Genomic DNA, 25,123 nt, shown 5'->3' with positions numbered 1-25,123 from the left:
TGAGGCTGTGCCCCCTAGTCCTACTGTCCTTTCTGAGCGGGAAGAGTCTCTCCACCTCTATCCTATCCATCCCATTCATCATCTTATACGTCTCAATAAGATCTCCCCTCATTCTTCTAAACTCTAACGAGTACAAGCCTAGTTTATTCAGCCTCTCCTCATAGCTCAACCCCCTCAACTCCGGCATCAGCCTAGTAAACCTCCTCTGCACTCCCTCCAAGGCCAAAATATCCTTGCGTAAGTGCAGCGACCAAAACTGCGCACAGTACTCCAGCTGCGGCCTCACCAATGCCCTATATAGCTGTAGCAAGACCTCCCTACTTTTATATTCAATCCCCCTCGCTATGAAGGCCAGCATCCCATTCGCCTTCCTGACCACCTGCTGCACCTGCAAACTGGGTTTTTGCGACTCATGCACAAGGACCCCGAGGTCCCTCTGCACCGTCGCCTGCTGCAGTTTTTCACCCCGTAAGTAATAGTCCTTCCTACCATTCTTCCTACCAAAGTGGACCACCTCACACTTGCCAACATTAAATTCCATGTAATATTCATGTACGATTCCTCTTTCATTACTTGTGTGCTTAAGAAACCTCAGAAAGAGAAGGTGCTGAGGGTGTGGTCTTGCAACTTTCTGACTTTCCAGTCCCCGGACTCATTGGTGGGACCCTGGACACTGTTCGACCCAGGGAGCTGAAACACAGCCACTTCAGGAAAGCTTGAAGTATTCCTTCTTGGAGGAAACTAGGAAAAAGTCTCTTTGTTCCTGTACAAAAGGGCGATTCCCCTATTGAATATGCAAACCTCAGCAAGGTCAAGAAGAGATGATATAATGGGCCTGTTCACGCTTTTCTGACAGAATCTTGGCCTACAATTTTTCTGCTTCTGCATTTTATCAATGTAATGATAATCTCATCACTGGTGAAGTATTCTGCATGTGAATATTGGATACACGCATGGTTTGGAACAATTTCGACAAGCATCTGAAAATAAGTGATTTAAGCAAGGTGACATTGTAATAGAACGCATTTTATTATGTTGACATATGGTTCAGCATAATAGGGTCATGTTTAACAATAACAGATTAGAAATCCGTTATGCATCTGAAAGAGTGGACAGTTGGGTCTTTGCCGCCCCAGTCGCTGTATTTCCTGTATTCTCCGGGTCTCAGGAAGTACTGTCGGCCTCTGTAGTTGGAATGTTCATAGAAGACCCAGTAACCGCCCATCACTTGGCAGGAGTGAACCTCATGGGAATGGAAACAATCGTAGACAAAGGGACAGTTATCCGTGAATTCCATCATCTGTCCCCCAAAGTCAGGCTTCTCGTAAATCCTCACCCTGTAGTTTCCACCTTGGCACTGGAATTGAGATAAGATGATATTAATTTTAAAACTGCAAATGTACATTTGTTATACCTATTAAAAGCGGAACATTGTGCTGGAAGGAATGTAACAGAAGATGGCAACAATGAGACCATTTATTAACATCGATTCAATAGGTTGATAATGTTTGAAACTTGCTGGCAACAAGCAGCTCCTGTGTAAATTTAAACAGTTACTCATAAGAACGTAAGAACATAAGAACATAAGAAATAGGAGCAGGAGTAGGCCATCTAGCCCCTCAAGCCTGCCCCGCCATTCAATAAGATCATGGCTGATCTGAAGTGGATCAGTTCCACTTTCCCGCCCTCTCCCCATAACCCTTAATCCCCTCGCTTATCAAAAACCCATCAACCCGCGTCTTAAAAATATTTAGCAAGGCAGCCTCCACCACCTCAACGGGCAGAGAATTCCAGAGATTCACCACCCTTTGAGTGAAGAAGTTCCTCCTCAACTCCGTTCTAAACCGCCCCCCTTTATCTTGAGGCTGTGCCCCCTAGTCCTGCTGTCCTTTCTGAGCGGGAAGAGCCTCTCCACCTCTATCCTATCCATCCCATTCATCATCTTATACGTCTCAATGAGATCTCCCCTCATTCTTCTAAACTCTAACGAGTACAAGCCTAGTTTATCCAGCCTCTCCTCATAGCTCAACCCCCTCAACTCTGGTATCAGCCTAGTAAACCTCCTCTGCACTCCCTCCAAGGCCAAAATATCCTTGCGCAGGTGCGGCGCCCAAAACTGCACACAGTACTCCAGCTGCGGCCTCACCAATGCCCTATACAGCTGCACCAAGACCTCCCTACTTTTATATTCAATCCCCCTCGCTATGAAGGCCAGCATCCCATTCGCCTTCCTGACCACCTGCTGCACCTGCAGGCTGGGTTTTTGCGACTCATGCACAAGGACCCCGAGGTCCCTCTGCACCGTTGCCTGCTGCAGTTTTTCGCCACGTAAGTAATAATCCTTCCTACCATTCTTCCTACCAAAGTGGACCACCTCACACTTGCCAACATTAAATTCCATTTGCCAGTTCCTGGCCCATTCGCCCAGCCTATCTAGATCCTTCTTCAGACTCTCCACACCCTCCGCACAATTTGCCGTTCCACCAATCTTGGTGTCATCAGCAAATTTCGACACCATACACTCGGTTCCCTCCTCCAGATCATCTATATAAATGGTAAATAGCTGAGGGCCCAGCACCGACCCCTGGGGCACTCCACTAGTCACCAACCACCAATCCGAATAGCACCCGTTGACCCCCACTCTCTGCCTCCTATTTGACAACCAATCCTCTATCCACGCTAACACCCTACCCCCAACTCCATGCCCCCTGACCTTCTGCAATAACCTCTTGTGAGGTACCTTGTCAAACGCCTTCTGAAAATCAAGAAACACCACATCCACCGGCTTTCCTCTATCCACCGCCCTACACACATCCTCATAGAACTCCAATAAATTTGTCAGACACGACTTCCCCTTAACGAAACCGTGCTGCGTCTGCTCTACCAAACAATTCTCCTCAAGATGCCTCGCTATTTTCTCCTTGATCACGGATTCTAACATTTTACCTACAACAGACGTTAAACTAACCGGCCTATAATTCCCTGCCTTTTGCCTGGCACCCTTCTTAAACAACGGCGTAATATTAGCCGTTTTCCAATCTTCCGGCACTTCCCCGGAATCCAGCGACGTTTGGAAAATAACCACCAAGGCATCCACTATCACCTCCGCCATTTCTTTCAGAACCCTTGGATGTATTGGGCGCCGCACTTACACAAGGATATTTTGGCCTTGGAGGGAGTGCAGAGGAGGTTTACTAGGCTGATGCCGGAGTTGAGGGGATTGAGCTATGAGGAGAGGCTGAATAAACTAGGCTTGTACTCGTTAGAGTTTAGAAGAATGAGGGGAGATCTCATTGAGACGTATAAGATGATGAATGGGATGGATAGGATAGAGGTGGAGAGACTCTTCCCGCTCAAAAAAGACAGTAGGACTAGGGGGCACAGCCTCAAGATAAAGGGGAGGCAGTTTAGAACGGAGTTGAGGAGGAACTTCTTCACTCAAAGGGTGGTGAATCTCTGGAATTCTCTGCCCGTTGAAGTGGTGGAGGCTGCCTCGCTAAATATTTTTAAGAAGCGGGTTGATGGGTTCTTGATAAGAGAAGGGATTAAGGGTTATGGGGAGAGGGCGGGAAAGTGGAACTGAGCCACGACAGATCAGCCATGATCTTATTGAATGGCGGGGCAGGCTCGAAGGGCTAGGTGACCTACTCCTGCTCCTATTTCTTATGTTCTTATGTTCTTATGTATTCCATCCGGTCCTGGGGACTTGTCCACAATCAGTCCCTCCAGTCTGTCGAGCACCGCCTCTCTAGTAACAATAATGTCATTCAGACCCTCCACTCCTACCATCTTTCCATCACTAACACCCGGCAAATTATTCACGTCCTCCTCTGTGAAGACCGAAACAAAAAAGTTATTCAAGGCCTCAGCCATTTTCCCATCCCCTACCACTAAGTCCCCCCTCTCATCCTCTAAGGGTCCAACGTTCACCCTAGCCAGCCTCTTCCTTTTTATATATTTATAAAAACTCTTGCTATCCTTTTTTATATTAAGCGCTAGCCCAGCTTCATAGTTTATCCTACCCTTCTTTATCAACTTCTTTGTCAATCTTTGTTGACATTTAAACCTCTCCCAATCCTCTTCTCGCCCACTATTCTTAGCTACTCTAAACGCATCCGCTTTTAATTTAACACTTTCCTTTACCTCCTTCGTTATCCACGGCTGATTATCTCTCCTCCTACGATCCTTTTTAACCATAGGAATAAATTTCTGCTGAGCACCAAGAAAGATCTCCTTAAAGATCCTCCACTGCTCCTCAGCAGATCTACCTTCCAACGCGCTCCCCCAATCAACATTCGCCAATTCCTCTCTCATCCTACCGTACTCCCCTCTGTTCAAACAAAGGACGCGTGTCCGGGAACCCACTTTCTCCTCCTCCATCTGCAACAGAAACTCCACCATACAATGATCACTCTTCCCAAGAGGATCCTTCACCGCAAGATCCCTAATTCTACCCGCCTCATTACATAACACCAGATCCAAGATAGCTCGCACCCTCGTCGGCTCCAACACACACTGTTCCAGGAAACTATCCCGGCAGCATTCCAAGAACTCCTCCTCGAGCCCACCGCGTCCAACATGGGTCGACCAATCAATATGTAGATTGAAATCCCCCATAATTACAGCCACCCCATTCCTGCACGCTGCACTTATTTGCGCGTTAACAGCCCGCCCCACCTCCAGATCATTATTCGGGGGCCTATAGACGACACCCACCAGCATCTTCCTCCCTTTGCTGTTCCTAGTCTCCACCCACAACGATTCCACTTTCTGCTATTTGGTTCCTATATCATCCCTTGCTACCACCCTGATGCTATCCTTAATCAGCAGAGCTACGCACCCCCCTTTTTCCTTCCGCCTATCCTTCCTAAACACTTGATACCCCTGGACATTCAGCTCCCAGTCCCTGTCACCTTGCAGCCACGTCTCTGTAATGGCCACCAGATCGTATCCATTTGTGCTGATCTGCGCCACCAGCTCATCCACTTTATTCCGAATGCTTTAGTCCAGAGATAACCACCTTGTCGGTTCTACTTTTTAATTCCATTCCCAGCTTTTCATACTCCCTCCCCAGATCCTCACTTCGCATTTTGCCTACGTCGTTGGCACCCACATGTACCACAACGACCGGATTCGAACCCTCCCACTCCAGGTTCCTCTGCAGCCCAGATGCGACACCCTGGACCCAAGCACCAGGCAGACAACACACCCTTCTGTGCACTTTGTCATTGTGACAAAGGACAGTGTCAATACCCTTCACCCCACTATCCCCAATTACAACTACGTTCCTTTTCACCTTCTCTTTGTCCTGTGTCTGCATCACTGTACCGTGTGCAGTTTGCTCACCAACCTCACAGTCCTTGTTCTTGCCCACACTGGAAGCAAGAACCTCAAACCTGTTATACAGAGGCTGAGGCACTTTGTCCCCACCCTCATTCCTCCGGTCCCCACCCTCCTTCCTCCAGTCCCCGCCCTCCTTCCTCCTCTCCCCGCCCTCCTTCCTCCTCTCCCCACCCTCCTTCCTCCTCTCAGCAGCCCCCTCTTGTCCCTGACCCTTAGAGTTAGCCAGTCTGGGGGGGGGGGTGGATGTCTCTTGCACCCCACTGACAATGGCACCCTCCCTCCCCCTGATGAGCCTCAGCGTCCGTAGCTCAGAGGCCAGCTCATCTACTATGAGCTGGAGCTCCTCCAGCAACCAGCACTTACTGCAGACATGGTCACTGGGAAGGACCCTGGGGTCCACCAGCTCCCACATCATACAGAAACAGCACATCACATGCCCCTCCATTATTCACTGTAGTAATATTAAACAATTTCAACGCAAACTTACCTGGCCCTTTTCTCCAGAGCCCTTTGTTCCTAAGGCCTAGTAGCTCACTCTGCTTCCCTCTCACTCCTCTGCCCGCTCCGACGCTGCCCGCTGTCTACACCAGGCCTCCTTTTAAACCTGGCGCTGTTTAAAAGCCTGCTTACTCACACATCCCTGCTATCCACTCCCTTTGAATTCTTAAAGCGGTAAACACAAAAAGCCCGCGAAAATGCTTTTAAATGATTTAAACAGTTCTACAAGGTAAGTTCTTACCACACACTAAAAAGCCCATGAAAATGCTTTAAACTTATTTAAACAGGTTTTAAACAGGTAATTTCTTACCTGACTCTCTGCTCCTTCACTCACCTGCTCCAGCAAACAATGGAAGGGTGTAAGAGTGTGTGTAAGAGTGCAATGGGACTCATAGTAGTTGGTGCACACAGGCAGAGCTTTATCAATATCAGCAACAATCTGAATCTATTTCAGGTGTCCATTGTGAGCAGATGTTTTCTGTGTAGGGGTAACTTTCTCTTTCTATAATGTATTAGCAATTACAGTAAAATGAATAGGCTGAGTGCAAGTATATCTGCCATTAAATTGGAGCCAATCATGTCATAATCTATTTGTAAACGAATTTATTACTTTATACTGTCAATTTGGCTTTCAGATGTAAATATCTGGTTAATTGTAAATGAATGTATGAACTGTAGTTCCTCTGTTTTGCAGTAAGCTGTTCACGTGACACCCAGATGCAACTTTACAGTTTGCACAACTACCGACTTGTACCAACAGTGGTTACAGAATCACAAGGGCTCTTATTAACTTCTGTTAGAGGAAGAAACACGAGCGGTTTGGTAAATCAGGCTGGATATGTGATGGGCACACAACCCACTATCTGTTAACCACAACCAGCCAAGGTTAAAATCAGACCTGTGAAAACAGCTGCTGTCTCCTCTTCAGAGCTGAAATACACAAAGTCAGATGTTGAGCACACGTTTTCTACATCTCATTTTGGATAGAAAATATATTGTCAAAGATAACTTACATATGGGCAGGAGCGACATGACCTGATGTTGTCGTTGAATCCCATCCAACGCTGGTAGTCAGGATAATCTCCCCTGCTCAGAACATACTGGTATCCCATGTAATTGGGTTTCTCATACAGCACCCACCAGTCATCCTCAACGCGGATGGAGTTACAGCGACTGAAGTAAGGGGACAGGTCGAGACAGTCAGTGCTGCACTCATAGTGCCGACCCTGGAAGTTCCTGTCCTCGTAAAAGATAATCTGTGGAAAAAGACACTGATTAGTTCATTAATAACTTTTCAAACCCAGCAATAGGAATTCTAAAACTCTGATTAGTCCTTGCCTTTCCCATTTTGAGCTCACTAACTGACTAACTGACTATTTTGAGCTGACTAACTGACTGAATAGTTCACTGCTTCACACAGCTTGGTATTTGTACGTTGGACAGAACTGCCTCCCTGGGCTGTACTTATGTTATTTTAATGATCGCACTAGTTTGAACTCAGCACAAACGCAACTAAACACATGTCACATACACTAAAGAAAACCATTTTAACCTATGTATAGTTCAATGTGTTTTGCCTTCACCTCATTTTAATTGTTGAGTCAATAAGGCAAAAGTGCATTGATATTCATTGTGTTCCTGATACTGTATTTACATTGCAATTCTCCAGTAGTTAACGTTGCACATTCAATCAGGTATGTTTCCGATTTGTTCATGTAATGATTGTAGTGGACTCCAGAACTAGCCACAAGGCAGATGTATCTATCCAGAACAATTTTTTTTTATTCACACCACCTTATTAATTTGCTGATGTGTAATTATCAGTGTTACCTGATTTTACATTGTATTCCAAAGCCCATACAGCTATAATCACTGCATGTATCTAGTTGGTTACATAGATGGTATTTATTAACATTTTATTGTTCATATTGAGTTCATGTTTGAATCAGCGTCACTTTGTTGTGTGGGACCTTTCATTAGTTTCTAAGTTTCGGTTGAGCTGAAGGCATTTTGGAATAGTAAACAGAAAATTAAACAGGCCAGTGGTAGTGTGATCAAGGACATTTTTAGAATGTGGTTTCAAAAAAAAATCATTAATGATGAAAGAAAGATCTGGAGTGATCCTATTCAAGGAATATTGAAGAAGCGAATACTTTGTGAACACAGAGTTAAGTTAGATATTTGGAACAAGTGGACATTCCATGCAGAGGGGACTGTCAACTTGCATTCATTTCCTTCATCCCTGGAAGCTGGTGAGCGTTTTCCTTTTGTTTTGAGGTTAAATGGCCGGAACCTTTCGTTCTTTTGGCTTATCAGTTGCTGATGAATCAAACAAAATAAGGAGCACGAAGTTCACCTGGGCAGAGTACTTAATGAACTCTGGAGATGTGGTAAGTGAGCGAGTTTGGCGCAGTGGAGGGAAGTTGTGCTGTTCTGCTTTTGTAGAGGGCCGGGGTTGGTCTGATAGAGGGAGCAAGAGTCAGTGAAACCTGAGAACTGAGGTTCAGAGGCATTGGTAAGTGACTGCTGAGTTTTAAAGTTTCTGCTTTCCCTCACACTTTGGCAAGTGGTTAATAAAGGACTGGGAAAAAGTACATGTAATGCACCAAATTTACAGCTAAACTAGTTAAACAACCTGTATCACAACAGATAGTCATTGAATATACACGTTAATTAATTAAATTAATATGGCGAGTCTGATTCATAACAGTGTAATTTATTTGTTTAAAGAGCAGAATATTGGAGCTTTGGATTGACAAAATATTCTCAAGCAAACACATCTGCTGGTGATGCCCCCACCATGAATCCCTTAATCACACCTGACAAATCTGTCTGAATGTTTTAAAAATGTGACTAAGGTAGTAGACTGGGAAATATCTCTGGCTTTTATTAATGTGGTCTTCCAGAAAGTGTTAAATAAAATCCCTTCAAAGAGTGACTTAACCAAAGTTGAAGTTCAGGCAAGGGAAGGCAAGTTATTGACCTGCTTAGGAAATGACTGAATGGCAGGAGAAGAGGGAAGAGGTAGTGGACAGTTCTTCAGGATGGGAAGATGTACCTCGTGGAATCTTTTAACAATTTCCGTTGAACTCTCAAGTACTCGCAGTCTTTATTAATAGCCTAGATGATGACACAGAAAGCCACATATTCAAGTTTACCAATGACCGGCATTATTGTATGGAGTGTTGATGGAAGCATGAAAGTACAAATTAGTAGATTATGCAAGTGGAAAATACCTGTGGCAAATGTAGGCAATATAGGTGAAGGGATTCAATTTGGATCTGAAAGGACTGAAAAGTGTACTTTCCATGTGTAAAAATCTAGAAATAACGGAAGACTAAAGAGAATTGGGGACCATATTTTTAATCATTAAATATTTACCAACAGGTAGAGAATAATAAAAAGACCAATGGAATGATGGTCTTTATATCTAGAAGGTATAAATAAAATTGGGAAAAAGCCCAGCTCCATATTAACAAAACTCTAGTTGAGCCTCACGTGTGGCATTGTGAATGATCTGAGCAGAACACCTTAGAACAAATGAATTGGCCCTGGAGAGATTGTATAATAACCTCATCAGAACGATACCTGGCCTCCTGGAGATATTATACACAGCAGGATTTTAATTCCTTGAATTTAAATGGTTAAGGGGAAACTTGATTGACATTTCCAAGATTTTCAGAAAAGGTGGGCCAAATAAATACAACTTATTTATTCTATTTAAAGAGTTTCAGCGATGGACTAAAAAATGAATGAGACATGGTGCCTGAGGTCTGGAAATCTCTTCCACATACTGTAAATGTTAAATCTGAGATTGATAGCTTCTCATTAACCAAAGGTGTTAAGCAGTAATGGGTGAAGACAGTTGGGGGTTGACTGCACAGCAGCCATGTGGGACTGGCCAGAGGAGCTAAATAGCCACCGCCTTTTATTCTGTTCCTCTCTGTAACTCTCTTCTTGATGGAAGTGGTTTCCATCACCTTATCAGGCATTGAATTCCTTAATGAAATATAATTCAGATATTAATGCCTGAGACAGAGAGAGACTCAGACAAGCCACCAAAACAATGATGGTTTAATTCAGTTCCATTAAATATCTGAACGCGATCATTTTCCCCTGAATTGGTCAGCTTCATGCATTTATAAACTACTTACGTGTTTGCAATTCCATTGATGTTACAAAGTGAGTATTTGCAACTTTGAGACTTTCTCAATCTCACCGGTATCATTCAGTATCTTTCTATCCGCAATGACACTATTTATGCACAGATCATGATCTACTCCTGCTCCTAAATCCCCCGTTCCTATCTTCCTATCAGGCAGCTTCTGCAAACCATGAACATTCCAGCCAGTGTGACTTGTCTTCAGTTCCACGTGCAACATAACCCAAGATGTACAGCCATTCACCAGCACACCCAAATCCTTCCCTCTGCTGCATTGTTCATTTATAGTTCCAGTGTTTAACACACTTCCCAAATCTCATGACATTCTAGCTGACCAACTTGTTTTTCATTATTTGCAAGTCTACCTTGATTCAATTTGGAATTACAGTCAGTTATATTTCTATTTTCTCTTCCAAGTAATTGATATACAATATAATTGTACTGGTACCAGCTCTAATGCCTGGGGAGGGGTGGTCCTTAATCATTGATACAGCTCTGTTTTCACACCTCTCTCTCTCATACACACACATAGGCATTAATCCCTGTTTCACTTCATGCAATCATTGGTGAATCAATCTTAGAACTGCCAACCACAAAGGATTTTGAAAACATTTCGGTGCCAGTCGGTGCTTGAGCATCATGAATATTTCTCAAACCCCACTCATTCCATGAAGCATCGCAAAGTTACTCTCTTCCCTTTCCTGTACGGTTCTCCCTTGCAACCTTTAACATGCTGTCCAGTAATGAGTGCCAGATCGGAACCACTCTCCATTTAAAAATGCTTTTCCTCATGTTGGCTTCTTTTTGTCAATCACCTTAAATTGGTGGATGGTTTGAGAAGCAGAGGACACCCAAGGAAACAAAGCCTTTCTATAAAATTTGTCCAGACATCTCAGAATTTTAAACACATCCATGAAATCATCTCCAAACATTCTCTTCTGTCAGGAGAAAATCCTTCGTCAAGAATTTGAAACAAGAGTTCAGTTCAAACCCAACCAGTGCTTTATAACAATTCATCAGAACATCCTTGCCTTTATTTTCCATACCTCTTTTTAGAAATCTAAGGATCCCATTTGCCTGTTTAACCACTTGCTCAATTCAATAATGTGTATGTATGTGACTTGAAATCTGAGTGCGTGTAACCTTTCAAAATTGTATTTCCTTTAATATTGCTGCTATTCACTCTTCCCAACAAAAGGAATCGACTCAGATTTTCTGCATTGAATGCCTTGGCCATGTGCCCACTCATTCCACCAGCCTCTTTATATGTTCTTAAAGTCTATCTGTATCTTCCTCACAGTTTAAAATACCTCAGCAGCATCTTTTAAAATTCTGCCCTGTAAAACAAAGTCTAGTTTCTTACTAGAAGGCATGATATCCCTGCAGGACACCCACTGTATAACTTCAAGGACTCTGTATTACTTCACAGCTACTCAGTTTCCTGTTCCTCAGCCAACTTTGTGAATTTGTATCTGCTTTCCTCCCTATTTCATTAGCTTCAATTTTGCCGGCATGGCTAATATGAGGCAGTTTATCAATCACCCTTTAGAAATCCATATTAACCACGTGACCCTCACCAATCCAATCCGTTATTTCATCATAAACACTCAATCAAAATAGATAAACATGAAATCAAAAGAGAAAATACTGGGAAACCTCAGCAAGACTGGCAACATCTGTAAAAGGAGAGAAAAGAGCTGATGTTTTGAGTCGAGGTGACCCTTTGTCAAAGCTTTTGACAAAGATAAACATGATTTGGCTTTAACACGTTCCTGCTGAGTTTCCTTAATCTACACTCGGCAAAGTAACTGTAAATGTAACCTCAGGTAATATTAGCAAAGCTTCTCCCACACCACAAAGTGATAAGACTGGATTTACACTATTTTTCTGTAGAAACAATTTCAGTGTTCCAGTTCTCTGGCACCATTTCCATATCTACGGAGATTTGGAAGTATACAATGAGTGTCCTCTCAATTTCACCCAGTCAATATATTAAATTATTAATAATATGGACAAGGCTTATTCTTAAATCTACATCTTGCCGATGAGATATATTCATGAGCTGAGATTATAGGTGTAAAATGGAGAAGATGGGAACTCAGTTCCAAGAGATTTCTAATGATATCCACAAATAAATGAAAACATGGACATTGAATGAAGGGAGGTTTTATTATTTTCCAAAATATTTCAGCAAAGAGGGATCACATTTGTCAAGAACAATCTAGAAATCTCTCATGCGTCTGAAAGATCCGATAGTTGAGTTGTAGCCGCCCCAGTCACTGTATCTCCTGTATTCTCCGGGCCTCATGAAGTACTGTCGGCCTCTGTAGCTGGGATGTTCATAGAAGATCCAGTAACCGTCCATCACATGGCAGGAGTGAATGTCACGGTAACGGAAACGATCGTAGACAGAGGGACAGTCATCCATGAATTCCATCATCTGTCCCCCAAAGTCAGGCCTCTCGTAAATCCTCATCCTGTAGTTTCCACCTCGGTACTGGAATAGAGATAAAACCATATTTGTAATGGACTTAACACTTAGAAAGGCAGCTTTCTGTAGAGCAGGGAATAAATGAAGAGTTGCAAATGATATTACTGAACAATTGAGTACATTGTCTGTTGATTAAATTCCCATGTGTCCTTACTTCAAAATGTTAGAAAAAATGCTGAAATCTGAGGTTGGATTCCTGTTGAGCCATACAGAATTGTTTTTAAATCAATGTTAGTTTATGGTTCACATTTGGAATTGATGGTATTTTCCACCTCACTGTTTTATAGAACATTGTATTTGGATAGAGTTCTTCTTGATAAGGCTTAACTTTTACAAGCTCATTGAAAAGAATATTCTTGCAATCAAACCAACAGTTTCAACAAGTAGGCTTTTAGCTCTAAGTAGTTAAATAGTATGAACCAACTTATAATAATATTAATATTTTCTCTTTAAACTATTGATCCATGTGCATCTTTCATGGTTTTGATATTTAAGTATAGTTAATTATTATATTAAGGACAATAATTTATGTTTGCTTCTGTTTCAAAATAAGAATATTTAGTTGCTCCACACAAAAAACATTGGTGGAAACAGCTGAAGGGTTTCCTCAGTTGCAACCAACAAACTCGACTGCCTCACAGTTTATTATTTTTCACTCATCCATCCGGGTTATATACAAAAGTCACCAAAGGAAACTTACATATGGGTAGGAGCGACATGACCTGATGTTGTCGTTGAATCCCATCCAGCGCTGGTACTCAGGATAATCTCCCCTGCTCAGAACATACTGGTATCCCATGTAATTGGGTCTCTCGTACAGCACCCACCAGTCACTCATGACACGGACAGAGTTACAGCGACTGAAGTAAGGGGACAGGTCGGGACAGTCACTGCTGCACTCATAGTGCCGACCCTGGAAGTTCCTGTCCTCGTAAAAGATAATCTGTGGAAAGAGACGCCAAATATTTAATCGGCAAACTGTTAAATCTGGCAAGAAGAGTTCTACTGTAATATATAATCAATAGGCAATGCTTAATGAAAAATTCAATTCATAAACTCGGTTTTATCCTTGCCTTTCCCATTTTGAGCTCAGAGTTAGCTGGCTAACTGACTGAATGTTTCCCCGCTTCACACAGCTTGGTATTTATACGTTGGACAGAATTGCCACCCTGGGCTGTACTTTTGTCATTTTAATGATTGCGATAGTTTAAACTCAGCACAAAAGCAGCAAAACACATGTCGCATACACTAAAGAAAAACCGCTTTTAATACACCTCTGTATCATTGAATGTGTTTTGCCTCCAACTCATTTTAATTGTTGAGTCAGTAACGCAAAAGTGCATCGGTGTTCTTTCCTGATACTCTAGTTGCACTGAAATTCCCCAACAGCTAACGTGACACATTCAATCGGGTATGTTTCCAATTTGTCCATGTAATGGTTGTAGTAGACTCCAGAACTGGCCACAGATATTTATATACAAAACAAGTTCTTTTTGATTTGCAAACTAAATATAGGCTGATGTGCATTGTCAGTGCTCCCAATTTTACATTGTGCTCCAAAGCCTCTCAAACTATAATTACTGCATGTATCTATTTTCCCACTTCTCTTAGTATTTAAACTGTTATCAGCAGGTACAAAGTACAATAAAAGGGCTAATGCAGTAATGATCTTTATATCCTGAGGACTTAAACAAAAGTGGATAAAGTTCATACTCCATATTAACTAAGCTCTAGTTCTACCAGTTGTAGGAGCTTTTTGGGAGAGCAAGTACAAAGGACTCACAGAGACAGTAATTCTGGTTGAAGACATACTTTATTGTCCAGCTTGGTCTGTGCGTGTAGGAGAGCAATTTGAGAGAGCCCAAATTACTCTAAATTGCATTGCTTTTGGTATTACCATTATACATTTTTCAAAACTCATTTCCTCACCTCCTTGCCCACCCCTAAACAAAGGCCAATCATTATTAGTATAGATCGTTTACCTTGGCCAATGATACTCTACTCTCTGATAACATGGGAATATGTAAATAAAATTATTTCCCTCTGTCTCCCAGCACCTCTTTATTGGGAAGTTGTATTGCTCTATTCATTCTACTGTCTGGAATAGTTTGGGCTGTCTGGGACACACACTGATACTTCTGCTTCCCTCTGTAGCTGTACTGTTTTCAAGGAATGTGGTTCTTCTTACTTAGTTATATCCCAGCATGCTTCGAGCAGCATATAATTGGCCAAGTTATATGCTTTTAATATGGAACATAATATTTTCAAAAATATATGTTTAAATTCTCTAGCAGTGACTATATGTGTTTCTATGCAAACAGTACCTCAGTAACTCCAGGTACTTTGTACTTTTATTATATTGTTTTCACTCTAGGTTAACCTATTTTGATCTTTTAGTCTTTTTACTCCCAAGTTATCCTAAACCCTTTCTAACATATCTTCCCTCTTGGCCCTTGGCCAGCGCAAGATCAGGCCACTAAATGGATGTTTTAAGTAAGCATTCCTGGGTCCCAAAAAGCTATTTGGCATTTGAGATATTCTTTTCTCCGTACACAAACTGCCATTATTTTTGCTGCTGTCAAGTGTAGACTTAATAATCTGTGCACAGCAACATTTGAGCAGGTACACAGTTCCAACAAATGCCAAGATCACAATAAAAAGGAACACAATCCCTTGTATGATTGATGTTCCCAGGGAGTGTAGCCAGCTGGAAGCCCAACTCCGTTCAATCCCAACTCCGTTTTGCTGTTAAATTCCAGCCTCTATCTTCTCAATCACTTAATTCGATTTAGTTTGCTCCATAACATCTTTAAAACAGAAATCAAGCCTTTCTATTTCCAAGCAGTAACCTATGTTGATTGCTTGTTCTTTGTCTTACATAGCTTCATTTTAAGGTAGCCGTTTACAGCATGCTTTCTTATGTCAGAGTTGTCCCAAATTCAGAAAACAGTGTTGTGGGCTTTCAAATATCCATTAGCATTTCTCTAATTTCTTCTTTCTTTTAAAAAAAAGTCTTTGTTCCTTCATTTTATATTCTGCTTTTATATTCTATCCCCCTCGCTATAAAGGCCAGCATCCCATTCACCTTCTTGATCACCTGCTGTACCTGCAGGCTGGGTTTTTGCAATTCGTGCACAAGGACCCCCAGGTCCCTCTGCACCATAGCATGCTGCAGCTTTTCACCCTTTAAATAATAATCCCTCCTACTACTATTTCTACCAAAGTGGATAACCTCACATTTGCTAACGTTATACTCCATCTGCCAGGTCCTCGCCCACTCACTCAGCCTATCCAGATCCCTCTGCAGACTTTCCACACCCTCCATGCAATTCGCTTTTCCACTCATCTTCGTGTCATCAGCAAATTTTGTACCCTACACTCAGCCCCCTCCTCCAGATCGTCTATATAAATGGTAAACAGTTGAGGTTCCAGTACCGATCCCTGCGGCACTCCACTAGTCACCAACTGCCAACCAGAAAAGCACCCATTGATTCCAACTCTCTGCTTCCTGTTAGACAACCAATCCTCAATCCACGCTAACACCTTACCCCCAACTCTTTGCACCCTAACCGTCTGCAGCAACCTTTTGTAAGGCATGTTATTGAACGCGTTCTGGAAATCCAGAAACACCACATCCACCGGTTCCCCTCTGTCTACCGCACTAGTCACATCCTCATAGAAATCCAATAAATTTGTTAAACACGACTTCCCCTTAACAAATCCGTGCTGCGTCTGCTTGATCAAACCATTCTTTTCTAGGTGTCTTGCTATTTCTTCTTTGATGATGGATTCAAGCATTTTTCCAACTACAGACGTTAAACTAACTGGCCTATAATTCCCTGCCTTTTGCCTGCTACCTTTTTTAAACAGCAGTGTAACATTAGCCGTTTTCCAATCTTCTGGCACTTGCCCAGAGTCCAGCGAATTTTGATAAATAATTACTAAGGCATCTGTTATCACCTCTGCCATTTCTTTCAGAACCCTGGGATGCGTTCCATCCGGTCCTGGGGACTCGTCTACCTTCAGTCCCATTAGTCTATCAAGCACTACCTCTTTAGTGACAGTAATTGCATTAAGGACCTCATCTCCTACCTCATCTTTAACATTCGGCAAGCTATTTGTGTCGTCCTCCATGAAGACCGACACAAAAAACTTATTTAAAGCCTCAGCCATTTCCTCGTTACCCACCGCTAAATCCCTCGTCTCATCCCCCAAGTGTCCAACATTCACTCTAGCCAGTCACTTCTTCTTTATGTATTTGTAAAAACTTTTACTGTCATTTTTTATATTTAGAGCCAGTTTAGCTTCACACTCTATCTTTCCTTTCTTTATCGCTTTCTTAGTCATTCTTCGTTGTTTTTTAAACCTTCCCAATCTTCTAATTGCCCAGTATTTTTAGCCACTCTGAACACATCAGCTTCTAATTTAATACTCTCCTTTACTTCCTTCGATAACCACAGCTGGTATCTCTTCTCTTACATTCCTTCTTTACCATCGGAATATATTTCTGCTGAGTACCGAAAAAGATCTCCTTAAAAATCCTCCACTGTTCCTCAGCCGTCCTACCAACCAATCTGTGCCCCCAATCTACATTCACCAATTCCGCCCTCAACTTATCATACTCCCCTCTGTTCAGAGGACACAGGTTTGGGACCCTACTTTCTCATCCTCCATCTGCATCAGAAATTCAACCATACCATGATCACTCGTCCCAAGAGGATCCCTCACAAGAAGATCCCTAATTCTACCTGCAGTTGATAAGAAATTAGTGAAGAAAGCAAGGAGTGAGATTTTATAGCTAAATATTTTAATTTCATATCTTGTTAAAGTGCAATGCACTCATTACTCCGCCAATTGGTCATAGTCTGTTATGTTAATCCATGAGAAATGTTTGTTAGATCAATGGTATGGACATTATTATCCTGAAAATATATGAACACATGGAGCTAAAGGTCACCAGTTCTCACAGGCTTGTCCCTACAATCAGGGAGGTCAGAAAATCACAAAAGGATACCTTCTCCCATCACATAGCCATGCAATTTTCTGCTTTGTCCAAGAAACCAGTAGATAGGCAAGGCCGGGATTCTCCCAAAGAATTCTGAGTGTTGAATTCCTGTAAATCCCATTTTTGTTTTCAGTGGGATTTTCACTGTGGGAATCTCCCACAGTCTGTGCAGCACAAAGGGCACTAGTGTGAGTCACACTGAAAATCCAGGGACGGGGCCTATTCCCGCTGGAGAGGCTGAAATCAGCTTGCTGAGTCTATCTGTAGCTCCCTCATAGCTTAAAGTTTTGTTTTTTCAGCAGCAAAGTCTAGTTTTTTTTAACCATAAGTCAACATACCCATGCAGGGCACCTACTGTATAACTTCAGGTAATCTGTAATAGTTCACAACTACTCTCTGTTTGCTGTCACTGAGATAACTTTGTAAGCACATTGCTGCTATCCCTCCTATTTCATCAGCTTCATGGAGTATAACGTTAGCAAGTGTGAGGTTATCCACTTTGGTAGAAATAATAGTAGGAGGGATTACTATTTAAAGGGCGAAAAGCTGCAGCATGCTATGGTGCAGAGGGACCTGGGGGTCCTTGTGCACAAGTCGCAAAAACCCAGTCTGCAGGTGCAGCAGGTGATCAAGAAGGCGAATGGGATGTTGGCCTTTATAGTGAGGGGGGATTGAATATAAAAGTAGGGAGGTCTTGCTGCAACTGTACAGGGCACTGGTGAGGCCGCAGCTGGAGTACTGTGTGCAGTTTTGGTCGCCGCACTTGCGCAAGGATATATTGGCCTTGGAGGGAGTGCAGAGGAGGTTCACTAGGCTGATACCGGAGATGAGGGGGTTAGTTTATGAAGAGAGACTAAATAGACTGGGTCTGTACTCGTTGGAGTTTAGAAGGATGAGGGGGGATCTTATAGAGACATATAAGATAATGAAGGGGATGGATAGGGTAGACGTAGAGAGGTTCTTCCCACTAAGAAAGAATAGCAGGACTAGAGGGCACAGCCTCAAGATAAGTGGGGGGGGGCAGTTTAAAACAGAGTTGAGGAGGAACTTCTTCACTCAAAGGGTGGTGAATCTCTGGAATTCTCTGCCCGTTGAAGTGGTGGAGGCTGCCTCGCTAAATATATTTAAGTCGCGGGTAGATAGGTTTCTGATAGACAGGGGAATTAAGGGTTATGGGGCGAAAGCGGGAAAGTGGAACTGATCCACTTCAGATCAGCCATGATCTTATTGAATGGTGGGGCAGGCTCGAAGGGCTAGATAGCCTACTCCTGCTCCTATTTCTTATGTTCAATTTTGCCGGCATGCCAAATATGTGGCAGTTTATCAATTGCCCTTTGGAAATCCATATTTACCACATGACCCTCATCTATCCAATCCCTTATTTTGTTAGAAATGTTCCGTCGAAATGGATAAACATGATTTGACTTTAACAAGTCCCTGCTGAGTTTCCTTCATCTACACTTGGCAAAGTAACTGTAAATGTGATTCCAGGTAATATTGGCAAAGGTTCTCCCACGCCACAAGATGATAAGGCCATAGCAGCTGGATTTACACTGTTTTTCTGTAAAAACAATTTCAATGTCCCAGTTCTCTGGCACCATTCCCTGATCTACGGAGACTTGGAAGAATATGATGAGTAGCCTCTCAGTTTCACTGAGTTAACATATTAAATTAATAATATGGACAAAGTTTATTCATATATCCAGGAGCTGAGATTACAGGTGTAAAATGGAGAATATGAGAATTTAGTTCGAGATTTCTAATGATCTCCACAACAATCCACAAATAAGTGAAAACCTTGACTGTGAATGACAGGAGGTTTTATTATTTTCAAGAATGTTCCAACAGAGGGGAATTACATTTATCAAGAACAATCTAGAAATCTCTCATGCGTCTGAAAGATCCGATAGTTGAGTTGTAGCCGCCCCAGTCACCGTATCTCCTGTATTCCCCGGGTCTCATGAAGTACTGTCGGCCTCTGTAGTTGGGATGTTCATAGAAGATCCAGTAACCGTCCATCACATGGCAGGAGTGAATGTCACGGTAACGGAAACGATCGTAGACAGAGGGACAGTCATCCATGAATTCCATCATCTGTCCCCCAAAGTCAGGCCTCTCGTAAATCCTCATCCTGTAGTTTCCACCTCGGTACTGGAATAGAAATAAAAACACATTTGACATGGACTTAACAATTGGAAAGGCAGCTTTCTATAGAGCAGGGAATAAATGAAGACTTGGAAATGATATTACCGAACAATTTAGCTCATTATCTGTTGACTAAATGCCCTTGCATCCCTCCTTCAAACAAAAACGTGCTCAAATCTTTAGATAATTCCTGTCAGGTTGGATTCCAGTTGGGCCATTACAGATTTATTTTTATATTAATGCTAATTTCTGGTCCAGATCAAGAAATGATGATCTTTCCACCCCACTGAGTAAGAGAACATTGCAAATTGAAAGAATGTCTCTTAATAAGGACTAACTTTTTCAACCTTAATGAAAAGAATATTTTTACATTCAATCCTGACAATTCCCACAACTAGTTAACATAGTTAAATAATGTGAACCAATTTATAATAATAAAATTGCTTTCTCTTTAAACTATGGACCCATGTACAAGTTTCATGATTTTAATATTTAAGTATAATTAATTATACATTTGAGAAAATAATTTGTATTAGTTACCATTTTCAAATTAAGCGCATTTAGATACTCCACACACAAAATATTGGTCAAAACAGCTAAAGGGTTTCTTCAGTTCAAAACAACAAACTCAACTGCCCCACAGCTTATCATTTTCCACTCAGCTATCCGGGTTATATACAAAGGTCACGAAAGGAAACTTACGTATGGGTAAGAACGACATGACCTGATGTTGTCGTTGAATCCCATCCAGCGCTGGTAGTCAGGATAATCTCCCCTGCTCAGAACATACTGGTATCCCATGTAATTGGGTTTCTCATACAGCACCCACCAGTCACTCATGACACGGGCAGAGTTACAGCGACTGAAGTAAGGGAACAGGTCGGGACAGTCAGTGCTGCACTCATAGTGCCGACCCTGGAAGTTCCTGTCTTCGTAAAAGATAATCTGTGGAAGGAGATCGTGATTAGTTCATTAATAACTTGAGAAATAAGAATTCTAATGCAACACATAAACTCTGATTTATCCTTGCCTTTCCCATTTTCAGCTCAGAGCTAGTTGACTAACTGACTGAATGTCTCTGCTTCACACAGCTTGGTATTTATACATTGGATACAATTGCCTCTCTGGGCTTGCCTTTTGTTATTTTAATGATTGCGATGGTTTGAATGTAGCACAATAGCAGTAAACCACATGTCACATAGACTAAAGAAAAGGCACCTATGTATCACTGAAAGTTTTTTGCCTCCACCTCATTTTAATTGTTGAGTCAATAAGACAAAAGAGCATTGGTATTCATTGTGTTCCTGATACTGTATTTACCCTGACGTTCCCCAGCAGTTAACGTGACACATTCAGTCAGGTATGTTTCTGATTTGTCCATGTAATGATTGTGGGAGACTCCAGAACTGGCACAATGCATACATCCAGAACAAGTTCTTTTTTTTATTTACACCACTTTAGATAGTTGGCTGATGTGTGGCTGTCAGCGGTATCTGATTTCACATCGTGGTCCAAAACACCTAAAGCTTTAATCACTGCATGTATCTATTTTCCCTCTTCTCATGGACATGTCTATGGATTTTATCAATATGGTCTTCCAGAAAGCATTTGATCAAATCCCTTCAAAGTTGACCAAAAGTCAACCAAAGCAGGGTGAGGTGAATTATTGACCTTGTTAAGGAATGGCTAAATGGCAGGAGAAGAGGGAAGGGATAATGGACAGTTACTCAGAATGGCAAGATCTACCCAGTGGTAACTCTTAACAATCTGTGTTGAACCCTCAAATATTTTCAGTATTTATTAACAACCTAGGTGATAAAATAAAAAGACACATGCTCACGTTTACCAATGACAGAAAGATAGGCATTATTACAAGGAGTACAAAGAACAAAGAACAACACAGCACGGGAAATAGGCCCTTTGGCCCAACGAGCCCGCATCACCATTTTAACATTGTGAGTGCCCTCCTCCACCTATGACCTTTGCCTACGCTATTGGGGAAGATTGAGGGAAGACTAATTTAGGGACAATTTGTTACACCAATCAGCCTAAGAGCATGTTTTTGGGGTGTGGGAGGAAACCAGAGCACCCGGAGAAAACCCACGCAAGCATGGGGAGAATGCGCAAACTCCCGCAGGCACTGGCCCAAATCCATGTATCTGCACAGCAAACAGTGATAGTCACTGAGCTGTCGTATTGCCCGTCAGATGGTCCAGTTTAAGCGTACACTAACCACGTGAAGCACAAGGTAACTCTCGAAGCAACATCCAAGAGCAGCCCTCGCACGACCCACAGCGTGTATGCACCTTGTTGGGCAACAAGGCGGACCAAGGAGTGTTGATGGAAGCATGAAAATACATTTTAATAGATTAGGAGAAAGCAGGAGCCTGTGGCAAATGGATCCGATATAGGCAACATAGGTGAGGGGATTTAATTTGGATCAGAAAGGATAGAAAAGTGTACTTTCCATGTGGTAAAAATCTAGAAACAATGAAAGTCCAAAGAGAATTGGGGACGATCTATGTAGATCATTAAATTGTTATCAACAGGTACAGAATACATTAAAAAGGCTAATGGAATTATGACCTTCATATCCAGAGGACATAAATAAAAGTGGGTAAAAGTCATGCTCAATATTAACAAAGCTCTGGATTAGACCTCATGTGGAGCATTGTGAATATTCCGAGCAAAACACCTTTGGAGAAATGAATTGGACCTGGGTGGATTTTAGTGTAGCTTTACAAGAATGATGCCTGGAATCCCAGAGTTTTATAGGTAGCAGGATTTTGGAGCCTTGAATTTCGATGGTTAAGGGGTAATTTGACTGAGGTTTACAAGATATTCAGGGGAACAGGTAGGCCAAATAGATAGAACATATTTCTCCTATTTAGGGAGTGTAGGACATGGTCTAAAATTTGAGCCAGAGAGGGTGATGGTAGTTTGGGAATCTTTTCCCCAAACAGCAATTGGAGTTAAATTATTGTAGATGTTAAATCTGAGATTGATAGATTATTATTAAGTTTATGTTAATTTATTCGTGTCTCAAGTGGGTTTACATTGACACTGCAATGAAGTTACTGTGAAAACCCCCTAGTCACCACACTTGTTCGGGTACACTGAGGGAGAATTTAGCAGGGCCAATGCATCTAACCAGCACATCCTTTGGACTGTGGGGGAAAACCAGAGCACCCAGAGGAACCCCATGCAGACATGGGGAAAATGGGCAGATTCCGCGCGGGCAGAGACCCAAGCCTAGAATCAAGGCCAAGTTCCTGACACTGTGAGCCAGCAGTGCAAACCATTGTGCTACCATCAAAAGGTGTTAAAGGATAATGGGTGAAGGTAATCTTGTGTTCATTGCAGAGCAGCCATGTAGGTCTGGCTAGAGGGCCTGCTCCTCCGGTTATTCCGTTCCTCTACGTAACTCTTTTTCTTAAAGGTTACTATGGAAGCAGCATCCATCACTGTACCAGGCATTGAACTCCATAATAAAATATATGACATTCGAGCTGACCAACTTGTTTTTCACTATTTGCAATTCTATCTTGAATTAATTTGAAATTTCAGGTAGTTTTGTTTGGGAGGGGCAGGTAGAACCCTACAGTGCAGAAAGAGGCCCTTCGGCCCATCGAGTCTGCACCGAACACAATCCCACCCAGGCCCTACCCCCATATCATACTCACTAATCCCTCTAACCTACGCACTAAGGGGCAATTTCTTAGCATGGCCAATCAACCTAACCCGCACATCTTTGGACTGTGGGAGGAAACCGGAGTACCCAGAGGAAACCCACGCAGACACGAGGAGAATGTGCAAACTCCACACAGACAGTGACCCGAGCCGGGAATCGAACCCAGGACCCCGGAGCTGTGAAGCGGCAGTGCTCACCACTGTGCTACCGTGCCGCCCACCAGGTCCTGGTGCAGTTCCATTTTCAAACTTTCTCAGACACGCATGCGTTCATTTCGACGGGGGTGAAGTGGAAAAGGACGAGAGCTTCAAGTTTCTAGGTGTCCAGATCACCAACAACCTGGCCTTTTCCCTCCATGCTGACGCTATAGTTAAGAACGCTCGCCAACGCCTCTACTTTCTCAGGACTCTAAGGAAATTTGTCATGTCTGCTACGACTCTTACCACAGAAAGCATCCTTTCTGGATGTAGCGCAGCTTGGTATGGCTATGCTCTGACCAAGACAGCAACAAGCTACAAAGTGCTGTGAACATAGCGCAGTCCATCACATGGGTTACAGGGTAATCTGAGAAAGTGGATTCAAAATAGACTCAGATGGAGGAGGCAGAGGGTGATGACAGACTGGTTTAGTGACTGAAATCCAGCGTCCAGTGGCGTACCACAGGGATTTGTGTTGGATCCCCTATTAGCCGTAATTTATATAAATGACATAGATGATTATGTGGGGAGTAGGATTTATAAGTTTGTGGATGACACAAAGGATGGCTGGGTGGTTAACAGTGAGTTGGAGTGTCTTGGGTTTCAAGAAGATCTCGACAGAATTGTCAAAGGGGCAGATAAGTTGCAGGTGGAATTTAACCCTGAAAAGTGTGAAGTGATACACCTTGGAAGGAATAATTTGACAAGGAAGTACTCAATGAATGGTAGGACACCAGGAAGTTCTTTGGAACAAAAGGAACTTGAAGTGTTTGTCCACAGATCTGTGAAGGCAGGAGGACATGTTAGTCGTGTGGAAAAGGCATATGGGACGCTTTGCTTTATCAATCGAGGCATAGATTACATAGCAGGGAAGTCATATTGGAGTTGTGCAGGACTTTGGTGAGGCTAGAGTGCAGTTCTGGTCAGCACATTATAGGAAGGATGTCATTGCACTGGAGGAGGCGCAGAAGAGATGCAGAGGATGCTGCCTAGGATGGAACATTTAAGTTATAAAGAGAGAGTGGGTGGATTTGAGTTGTTTTTGTTAGAGCAGAGAAGACTGAGGGACAGCCTGGTTGAGTTGTATAAGATTATGAGGGACACGGACAGAGTGAATAGAGAGCAGCTGTTCCCTTTCGTTGGAGGGTTACTCATGAGGGGACATAGGTTCAAGGAGAGAGGTTCGGGTGGGGAGGGGAGGAAAAACATTTTTACCCAGAGTTGGTGTACCCTTTTAGAATTGAACTTCCTTGCATATTGTAATATAAATTTATCATTACTTCAATGAAATGTGCTCATTAAACGAATCTGGGTGATTTAGGAGCTGGGACCATTTTAGGAATGCTTTGTTCAAATAACAATGAAAGTGAAATGAAAGCAAAAGGGAATGAATTATTCACACAGCAGGTGTCTTTTAGGTATTTTGTTGCAACAAATACAACAGGCATTTTGTTCAAATTTGCTGATTTTCAGCACTGAATCATTAGAATAACAAAGTACAGCTGAGGGAGGTTTTCCTGCCCAGCATATAAATAGCAGACTGTGTGAAACAGTGAAACATTCTGTTCCTAGACTAACAGTGAACACAGAA

At 42.5% G+C, this 25,123-nt stretch overlaps 2 protein-coding genes and 1 pseudogene across 3 annotated transcripts; all 3 read right to left on the bottom strand.

Annotated features, from left to right (window-relative positions):
* Nucleotides 1-1,005: 1,005 nt before the first annotated feature.
* LOC145349771 (gamma-crystallin S-1 pseudogene) lies at nt 1,006-7,188 on the bottom strand (annotated as a pseudogene).
* Nucleotides 7,189-12,224: 5,036 nt separating this feature from the next.
* Nucleotides 12,225-15,840, bottom strand: LOC145349841 (gamma-crystallin S-1-like). Of its 2 annotated transcripts, none has more exons than XM_080198424.1 (3): nt 15,829-15,840; nt 13,191-13,437; nt 12,225-12,493 (listed from the first exon to the last, which is right to left on the bottom strand). In XM_080198424.1, the coding sequence occupies exons 1-3, from the start codon at nt 15,838-15,840 to the stop codon at nt 12,225-12,227; spliced, it is 528 nt and encodes a 175-aa protein (XP_080054550.1). The 2 variants fall into 2 exon arrangements, with proteins under 2 accessions (XP_080054550.1, XP_080054549.1); XM_080198423.1 differs by lacking the exon at nt 15,829-15,840 and adding an exon at nt 14,492-14,509 and having other exon boundaries at nt 12,225-12,500; nt 13,195-13,437.
* Nucleotides 15,841-19,374: 3,534 nt separating this feature from the next.
* Nucleotides 19,375-23,608, bottom strand: LOC145349770 (gamma-crystallin S-1-like). The gene is made up of 4 exons (XM_080198311.1): nt 23,585-23,608; nt 20,675-20,704; nt 20,347-20,589; nt 19,375-19,650 (listed from the first exon to the last, which is right to left on the bottom strand). The coding sequence occupies exons 1-4, from the start codon at nt 23,606-23,608 to the stop codon at nt 19,375-19,377; spliced, it is 573 nt and encodes a 190-aa protein (XP_080054437.1).
* Between the last annotated feature and the right edge of the window lie 1,515 nt (nt 23,609-25,123).

This window comes from Carcharhinus amblyrhynchos, chromosome 11, assembly GCF_965287045.1.
Source record: "Carcharhinus amblyrhynchos chromosome 11, sCarAmb.v2.hapA, whole genome shotgun sequence".
Lineage (NCBI taxonomy): Eukaryota > Metazoa > Chordata > Chondrichthyes > Carcharhiniformes > Carcharhinidae > Carcharhinus > Carcharhinus amblyrhynchos.
The sequence above is the reverse complement of the archived record's forward strand: the minus strand, read 5'-3'. Positions and strand labels throughout refer to the sequence as shown.